The sequence below is a fragment of the Echiichthys vipera genome, assembly GCF_963691815.1.
Source record: "Echiichthys vipera genome assembly, chromosome: 22".
In the NCBI taxonomy this organism is placed as follows: Eukaryota; Metazoa; Chordata; class Actinopteri; order Perciformes; family Trachinidae; genus Echiichthys; species Echiichthys vipera.
This window is the reverse complement of record NC_139847.1, coordinates 17,162,827-17,171,840: the sequence shown is the minus strand read 5'-3', so window position 1 is coordinate 17,171,840 and position 9,014 is coordinate 17,162,827. Positions and strand designations below refer to the sequence as shown.

Here is a 9,014-nt window from a genome sequence, read left to right as displayed (position 1 = left end):
CAAAAGTTTTGTCAGGACACTTTACAGAGTAGGTAAAGACCACACTCTATGACCCAGACCCAGCTCTGTGGAGGACGGACATCTGTCTGCACCGGTTGGGGAGGAAGAAAAGGAGAGAGAAAGAGAGAAAAGACGGACAGATGGACAGAGAGAGACAAACAGACAGACACACTTCCAGAGATGAAAGCAACCAAAGAGTAACAGTAACTAAAATAATATCTGTAGTAATGTGAATATGACTCATATGTTATGGCAGTTAATACAGCAGAATAGTAGAAACAAGCACAGCTAAGGTGATCGAATATGAAAATGATAATAATTATGGCAAACATGATCAATGATGAGTAGTGGCAACAGCAGCTACGACACAGCGAGAAAAAGTTACAGGAAAGTAAAAAAGCAAAGTATAAACAACCATACATAGGAGGAGTGGCTGATGAAGGGATGCTCAGAGAATCAGAGGATGTTTTCCCTCCACAGAGACAAGGCTGCAAAACATGAACTGTCCGACCGCCCTGACGTCTAGACACAGGCAGTCTGCCAACAGCCCCGTCAGCCACAGATGAGGGAAAGGACCCACTCCACCAAACCATTGTTGCTTTGCCTTAGAGGATGCTGTCCACTACACTGGAGGCCTGCGGGAAAGCAGCAGTATAAAGGCTGTGCTGACCCAGGCACAGGACGCCCTAGAATTGACTGATGACTCTGTTTCAGTGGAAAGCATTCCATTTTAAAGTGGGATTTCCCTCACATCACTTATTCTGTTTTATTTCCTTTCATCCATCTTCTCCCTCCACCATCTAATGGAAAGCTGGGGAAGTGGTACAACTGAGAGGGAAAACATTTTTTTCCTGCTTTGGTTTGTCAAGGCTAAGAAAGTAGGCAAAGAAACTGATCCCATGTCAGTGCTCAGAGAGAAGAAGAAAAATTCCTTTATTCTTCAATAACTTCAATTTTTTTCACTCTGTTGTTATTCACGTTACACACAGGCCCGAAATACACACATGCACAAACAGGACCTATACACATACAGTTAATGGAGAGATGTCAGAGCGAGGGGGATGCCAATGGATCAGTTCCCCATGCAGTTGGGGGTTCAGTGCCTTGCTCAACAGCACCTCAGCAGTGCCCAGGACATGAACTGGCACCTCTCCAGCCACCAGTCCACGCTCCATTCATGGTCCACATAGGGACTCGAACTAGTGACCCTACAGTTCCAAGCTCAGTCACCTATGGACTGAGCTACTGCCGCCCAACTCAACCGTGGAATAACACCTTCCTTTACGTGGTGCTTGTAAAGGCATCATGGGGACCATCATTAGCACAATGTCACATTACATTACATGCAGCTGACACTTTTATCCAAAGCAACTTACACTAAGTGCATTCACCCATAAAGATACAGACAAGTGCTGGAGTAATGCTCACCTGAGTGCTACCTCTAGAGACAATAGCAGATAGGTTTGCATGATATTTTATGGGCCAAGGTGCAGTCTGAGCAGGTGAGTGTGGAGTCTGTGAAGGAAGATAGAGCTTCTGCTGCCCTGATGTCACCGGGGATCTCGGGGACTCTTAATCTTATTTAAGTTAAAGAGATAACAAACGGTGCAAATGTTTTTGAAACTATTTAGATTAACAAAAAAGATTTTAAGCCCCAGTCAGGCTGTCCTCGTTCACTCTACTGTATTTACACATATATACTGAAATATACAGTATTTCATTAGTTACTTTACCCATAGCTCATTTGGCCTCTCTTCTCTCCCTCTATGGTTCCTACACATGGTTTTTAGAGGCAATGTTCTCACATCAACAAGAGAGGGCAGTGTTGCGCTTTCATTCCCTCGCAGGATAAAGAGCTCAGTTCACCTGCCATTTAAAATAGGTATTCATTTAAAAGATACAAAAGTCAGGGGAGACCAGGGAAGACCGTGTGTATTGGTATCACTGTCATTTAGTGAGTTTAGTTCTAAACGAATGACAAATTCATCCTTTAAAATAGAAAAATCAAGTGATATAATTTTACTAAATAATAATATAGATATATTGTTCAGTTATTGTCAGTTCTCCCAGACCTTATAGAAACTGGTAAGTGGTTAAAACGCTCTAAGGAGAATAATCACATTTCATTCAAATATTTCACACAGTATTAAGTATTATATTAATGACAAAGTCTTACATGGCAGTCTACAGGACGCATTGTGGTTAACTCGGTGTGTTTATAACCTATAAGAAAATCCCAGTGGGTGTCCGGAGTAGAGTTGGACTTCCACTTCAGAGCTCGGTTTTCTCTCTTGATGTCTTCTGAGAACGTTTTCCCTTCTTGTGGAAGACCTTCCCATCAGGCTGCTCTCTCCACTTCAGGGTGGCTCCACTCCCTCCGTTCTTCTTCAGCCTGTCCTGGAGCTGGGGAACACAGATTATAGCCATTAGGAATCATCAATCGTCGTCGCTTACTGGAAATATCTATCTACGGAGACACAAGAACAAAGAACACAGACCCAGAAAGTATATCAGGGTGGATTTTGGAGACTCACCTTTTTTAGCATGTCTGCTTTCACAACAGGGTCATTCAGATCCAAAGAGGGGTCGTCCAGCTTTATCTCCAGCTTTACTACCCTCCTCACCACCGTCCCTTGGACACAGAGATGATAAACAAACATGCTTAGACTTAGACTTCCCGCAAGGAAATTGTGTTTCCAGCAGCTTACAAAAACACACGGGAGGTATAAAAAAAATACAGTATAAGATAAACAATAAACTCTAAGTCAAATAAATACAGAAAGTATAGAAAAAACAATAAACAGTAAGTAATTAACTCTTAGTCCAATATATATGAGGTAGATATAAGAGTACAGGTCAAATGAAATTCACAGAAAATTAAATCAGATAAGTGATATGTAGAGGAAATGACAGAAATAAGCAGTAAGATTAAATTATTGCACTTAAGTGGTGGATAAAGTTATTGCACCAAAAAGAAGAAGATAAGGGTCCAGGTGTGTAAGAGTAGATCATTAATTGCACAGTGCGTGGCTCCCACTCCTTCCCTTCTGTCCCCTTTATTTCCTCCTACTCCTGGAATAACCTCTGTAACTACCTCTGTAATAACAAACTCATACATGTAAATGAATACAATGTCGCTTCAGTTCTTCGACTGAAGGAAGGTAAACCACTCACCAGGTGGAGGGACGCTGTAGCAGACAAATGGTAATTTGATTTTACAGGACTTTATGGTCCATTTTCCGGATTCATCCAAAGCTGCAAGACCACACATCATGCTCATCGAGTCTATTGATATTGTCTGGGGGGAATAGTATTTGAATGAGAAGCCACTCTTATCGGACCATTGCATGTTAGGATCTCTGGACAAACCAATCCATGCGTATCCACTCGGCACCAAGTTCGTGATCAGCTGGTTCTCGATGTTGTTCCTCACGGTGGCCAGGTCTACGAAGTTCTCCCTGCAGTACCTCTGAGCGCTGGGCCAATCCTTTTCTTCGGGCACAAAAAAGAACTCAGGATGCAGCTGTGACCCTGCACTCAGAGTTTGGGAGAAAACTGTTGAGTTCACACAACAAATTTCAAAATATAGTTTCCAAAATGAAATGACGCCTCAATATATCCTTACCATTGTAACAGACAAAGTTGTATTTATAAGTGCAAAAATCATCCCACCACAATCCGTTACTTGCAATGACCACGCAGAACTGACCAAATGAGGCAAAATCTGGCTCGTTGTCGGCAATATTATCCCACTTCCTATATTCCGCGCCACTCCCTGTGTAGCCGTTTGACCACCTCCATTGGATTCGAGTGAACAGGCCGATCCACACCTCAGAGTTGTAGCCAGAAGATGCAACTGTCTTCCTAAGTCGGTTCACATCTTCAAGGTTTTCAACGGTGGCCAGGTCCGTGTATATGTTTTTGCAGTAGTTATGAGCTTCAGTCCAATTCTTTGACTCAGCAACATAGTGGTACTGACGGACAAGGCCTGTGCAGATGTTCCAGCCTGTGGGGGGAATGAGTGTTTGTGAAAGGTTGCATGCATTTATTTTAACCTGTAAGTGGCTCAAACTATGTTTTCATTTTGTGAGTAATTCTGACATTGGGGCCCCTCGTCATGTTTCAGATGTCTGAGTTGTTAACAGTTCCATTAAAAAGACATTTCCCCTTCGAACTTCTCATTTGAATAGCTGTTACGGCCAAAAGAAATACAGTTCTCCGTTATTATTTTGCCTATTTCCTCTCGAATTAATCATGTCACAAGCCCTCAGATTGATCTTGTGAGTCTTTGGAGGACCTTGACCCTTGTTAACTGGACTAAATTATTAAACTGTATATAAAGTAGTTTAGGGACGGCACGGTGGAGTGGTGGTTAGCACTGTCGCCTCACAGCAAGAGGGTTCCTGGTTCCTGGTGTGGAGTTTGCATGTTCTCCCCGTGTCTATGTGGGTTCTCTCGGGGTTCTCCGGTTTCCTCCCACAGTCCAAAGACGTACAGGTGTTAGGTTCATTGATGACTCTAAATTGCCCGTAGGTGTGAATCTGAGTGTGAATGGTTGTCTGTCTCTAGTCTCTTCCCCACGAGCCCGTTGAAGATGGATGGATGGATAAAGTAGTTCAAACCACCTTAACATTAATTGCTTACACATCGATGCATAAGTCTTAACAATCATTCATGTTATATAATCATTAGAATAATAATACATATTTCTGATGATATTTTAATACTTTTATTTAATGCAGATCATTTCTAGACGTCTCACTCAGAAACTATATAATCGAGATATTTCAAATATATTGTCAAACTTACCACTGAACTCGTGACTGTGACTTGTTATTATTTTAGTATAAAGGTCTTAGACAATAATAAGCAATCAGACATTGACAATATCAAACAACACTGACCTGCGAGACACAAGACAGCCAGCAAGATCCTTTCCATCATGGTGCTGCTCTGTGGACTGCATGCTCATTGTACAGCATGTTTGGCCCTTAAAAGGAAACTCACACCAGTAGGCAAATAGGGACAGTGAGTCCCTATTGTATTACTGACTAAGATAACAGATCTGTTATCTCCTTATGCAAAAAGCAGGCTTATGGATTGTCTGAAAATGTAAATGTTTACTGCTCATGTAGACAATAATAGCTGTCAGAGTAACCACAGCAAACCATCATCACAGTGCTGCTTTCAAACATCATTGTATGGACAAACACGTTTGCATCTAGTATGTAAATAATGGGGCAGCTATGCACGGGAGATGTGTTATTATTATTTATTTTGGATTTTTTATTTAAAAATGAAGTCAAAATAAAATCACCAATCTTAATCGCGCAATGATTATTTCAGTTTGAATGTATTTATATCTTTTATTTATTTATTTTCCCCCTTCCTATTGCACTTTCAGTGTAAGTAGACTTTTGTTGTTTTTTTGTTCCTATCCTTCCATTGCATCTCAACATGGGGAAAATTGTCCAGGGGCACAAACAGAGGGGAATTTTGTAATAAAAACATTGCGAGACAACCACTTAATAATTCAGACTTCTGCAGCCTCAAGTTAGCGTTGTCGTGTTTATTGATGTAGAAAACACGCCCTCTACGGTGCCCTTCCAGTGGAGACCAACAATAATAAACTGCCCTGTCGAGTCCTGAGTCAGGCCTGCACAGAACCCATCCATCCATAGCAGTTGGAGGTCTGTCTGGACCAGGGCACACCGGCACATTAAACCCCCCCTAAACTGTGCATATACCCCATCAACAATACCACAACATACCACGTTGTTTTACATATTAGTGCAGCCGATAATATCTGAACTATGCAAGCATTAGTATATTTTGAACATCATGGACAAGATCCAACTTTAGCATGCCAGGTGTCCAGCCCTGTACGTTTTTAGTGTCCCATACTCCTCCATTTTTTGTTTGGGTGTTGGGGTGCGGCAGTAGATAGAGCGTGGACTGGTGGCTGGAGAGGTGCCAGTTCATCTCCTGGGCACTGCCGAGGTGCTGTTGAGCAATGCACCAAATCTCATACTGCTCAGGGCGCTGAGCCATTGGCAGCCCCTTCGCTCCAACATCTCCCCATTAATTGCATGTATATAGGTCCTGTTTGTGCATGTGTGTTTATTTCGGGCCTGTGTGTGTGTAACCTGTATAATAACAGAGTGAAAAATTTAATTTCCCTTGCGGGATAAATAAAAGTAATTCTTTAAGGCGTTCCTGTATGCTGCATGTGTTTTCAGGTTCCTGTACTAAATGCTTTGTCAAAGTTGTGTTTTATTTAGAATTTTAAATGCTTCTATTTTCTAAGTCTTGTCACCTCCAACTTTTAAAAATGGGGTGCATGATGACCTATTTGGCTTTACTGTGTAATTGTATTAGATTACACATAATGTTTCAAAGACAAAAAACGAAAATCACCAATGAGGCATGATTGAGTGAGAATAAAGCACATTCGTTTTTTACAATCATTTTCAATAATTTACTTATTTAATATTATGAAAGTTGCTATACAATAGGGCGAGGAGTCACTTGGTAGCAGTAGTAAGACATTCCCCTAAGCTCCCCAACCTCCTGCACCCCAACATCTGCTGCCATCACCCCCGGCTCCTGTGCCTCAGTCTCCAGCCACAGCAGTCTGGCATCAGGGTCCTCGTCGGAGAACTGGAGCAGAGATCCCGAGCTCCGCAACACCTTTAAACACTGCTTCAGCATCAGACTGGCCTTCTCTTTCCCTTCCTTAGACCTCAACAAGGCGTCTGTGGTGCCCTTATCGACTATAAGGTCCACGCTGCCACAGCCATAGCGCCTGTGAAGCTGTGTGCAGTCCAGCTCTACAAAGTCGAGCCGAGAGGAAGGATTGTGAGGTTGAATAGCTTTTGCTTGGACATGTTCCTGCATTTGTCGCACAGCTATGGGGGAAATGTCTGCACAAGTGACCTGGACTGGGAGAGGAGAGTGTCTGTAAATACAGGGCCCTAAAGCCGAAGTACCACAGCCCATATCCAGGACCTGGAGCAAAACATCCGAGTGGGACTTGGTCTGCAAGAGGGGCATGATGAAATCTTGGACAGCGTCGAAGCCGAAGAACCACTCGAAGTTTTTGAAGGTGGATGTCCCGCTGCTGCTCTCAGCGTAGAAGCGGTCCCAGGTTGCTTTCTTATCCATGTTTTTAATCAGTTCAGCTGGGCAGGAACACAGGATTATATCACAAGTTAGTAAGTGAACAACACAGTACAACACAAATGCAACTAACCACAAAAGTATTTCCTTAGAGCACATGCTGATTTAAGACATTTCCTTTGGTCCTTGGAAGCCACTGCTGAATTCCACATAAAGAAAATCTGCGTGATTTCAGGTTTATCAAAATGAATTTGGGGCAGCAGTAGCTCAGTCCAAAGGTGACTCGGCCGGGAACAGTCGGGTCGCCGGTTCGAGTCCCTGTGTGGACCATGAATGGATTGTGGACTGGTGGCTGGAGAGGTGACAGTTCATCTCCTGGGCACTGCCGAGGTGCTGTTGAGCAAGGGACCATTGCCACCAAGGCAACATACATCTTTCCATTAATTGCATGTATATAAGGTGTGTGTGTGTGTGTGTGTGTGTGTGTGTGTGTGTGTGTGTGTGTGTGTGTGTGTGTGTGTGTGTGTGTGTGTGTGTGTGAGAGAGACATGTATAACAACAGAGTGAAAAAAATGTAATTTGCCCTTGCGGGATTAACAAAGTAATTGTTCTTCTTCTTGAATCACACTGCTCCTTACTACAAGCATCAGTTAGCAGGTAAACAGAGCTACAATGACTGCTTTTTTAGAACAACCCTGCATCAAATCCTGCCTTAGTGAATGTTATAGTGTTCCGTTTTTGTTGAAACTTCTTATGAGAAGCGTTTATGTATCATCGGTTGTAATAAGACTACATTAGTTTTAGCTTGGTGTTGCTAACTGCTGACTGTAGTCTGATGCTACGTATCCAAATTAAAGCTCTTTTATGAATTGGAAGTTTTCCGTAAGCTAAAACAACAACACACATGCACACATCTACAACTGACAGCACACGCAAGTAAAATTATAACTTCCTAAATTAACTCAGTCATATAGCGTTACAGCTAACCCATTGCGGTTGCTAGCTAGCTTGCAGTGACGTAGCCGTGCGGTAAGGAAACATTTGAGTCAAAAGAACCTACTTCTCTAAAATTAGATAATACATGTTGGTTTGAACGCACTTGTAAGAGAGGAGTGATGTCGTACACACGCTGCTATTCTCCTGCCTGACAATGTCAGAGGCTTTGTCAGCGGAAACATTTTCCCTCAGACTTCGCTTGCCTTGGTCTTCACTCGTACAATGAAGGAGCTCTCACTCTGCGCGGATTTCTAGGTACCAGCCACTATTGGCGTGCACGAAAACGGCAGCGAGAGAGCATCTTCTTTTGTTATCAATCTTTGATTGCGCAGCATTGACGCGACTGCGCATGTGTGAATGGAGGAGCAGGTTTCCTCTAGTTTAACGGTCTAATCTGGCTCTGATAGTCCTACTGCGTCACTAATCAGTGTGCTTTATAGCAGGCAGTGTCATGGAAAGTATTCCTTGGTTAATTTAGTAGCAAAATATGATCTTTTTTTTTTTCAAATTAAGTTATTTGTTGCCATTTCACAAGCAAATGTGCCTCTAGCTTTTCAGAATTTTAGCAGAAGAATTACTTTATTAATCCCGCTAGAGGAAATTCAATTTTTGAACACTGCTATTATACAAACACACACATGCACAAACAGCACCTATATACATGCAATTAATGAAGAGATGTCAGAGGTAGGGGGCTGCCAATGGATCAGCGCCCCGAGCAATTGGGTGTTTGGCGCCTTGCTCAACAGCCACCCAGCAGTGCCCCAGAGATCAACTGTCCACACTCTCGAACCAGCAACCCTCCGGTTCCCAGCCGCCCCACTAAGTGCATATCTTTGGTTTGGGGCTTATTAGATGTCATCTTGGGCTCAGGGGAATTGTAACTTTTCACTATTTCA

The 9,014-nt window shown here is 42.7% G+C and overlaps 2 protein-coding genes across 3 annotated transcripts; both read right to left on the bottom strand.

Moving 5' to 3' along the window:
- Window positions 1-1,098: 1,098 nt before the first annotated feature.
- Window positions 1,099-5,096, bottom strand: LOC310964060 (macrophage mannose receptor 1-like). Its single transcript, XM_083937049.1, has 5 exons — window positions 4,905-5,096; window positions 3,626-4,006; window positions 3,175-3,531; window positions 2,535-2,632; window positions 1,099-2,403 (listed from the first exon to the last, which is right to left on the bottom strand). Exons 1-5 carry the CDS (start codon window positions 4,942-4,944, stop codon window positions 2,272-2,274), a joined length of 1,008 nt encoding a protein of 335 aa, XP_083793175.1. The 5' UTR covers window positions 4,945-5,096; the 3' UTR covers window positions 1,099-2,271.
- Window positions 5,097-5,444: 348 nt separating this feature from the next.
- cskmt (citrate synthase lysine methyltransferase) lies at window positions 5,445-8,346 on the bottom strand. Of its 2 annotated transcripts, none has more exons than XM_083937346.1 (2): window positions 8,219-8,346; window positions 5,445-7,181 (listed from the first exon to the last, which is right to left on the bottom strand). In XM_083937346.1, exons 1-2 carry the CDS (start codon window positions 8,295-8,297, stop codon window positions 6,505-6,507), a joined length of 756 nt encoding a protein of 251 aa, XP_083793472.1. In that variant the 5' UTR covers window positions 8,298-8,346; the 3' UTR covers window positions 5,445-6,504. The 2 variants fall into 2 exon arrangements, with proteins under 2 accessions (XP_083793472.1, XP_083793473.1); XM_083937347.1 differs by having other exon boundaries at window positions 8,180-8,317.
- Between the last annotated feature and the right edge of the window lie 668 nt (window positions 8,347-9,014).

What these genes read in the sequence shown, in the direction of transcription:
- LOC310964060 (XM_083937049.1), bottom strand. Translation starts at nt 4,944, where the DNA reads ATGATGGAAAGGATCTTGCTGGCTGTCTTGTGTCTCGCAG. An exon ending in CAACTTTGTCTGTTACAATG is followed by an intron (nt 3,532 to 3,625) that starts GTAAGGATATAT and finishes CTCTGAGTGCAG; the next exon opens with GGTCACAGCTGCATCCTGAG. An exon ending in AAGCAGACATGCTAAAAAAG is followed by an intron (nt 2,404 to 2,534) that starts GTGAGTCTCCAA and finishes TGTGTTCCCCAG; the next exon opens with CTCCAGGACAGGCTGAAGAA.
- cskmt (XM_083937346.1), bottom strand. Translation starts at nt 8,297, where the DNA reads ATGTTTCCGCTGACAAAGCCTCTGACATTGTCAGGCAGGAGAATAGCA. An exon ending in ACATCACTCCTCTCTTACAA is followed by an intron (nt 7,182 to 8,218) that starts GTGCGTTCAAAC and finishes GTTCCTGCCCAG; the next exon opens with CTGAACTGATTAAAAACATG.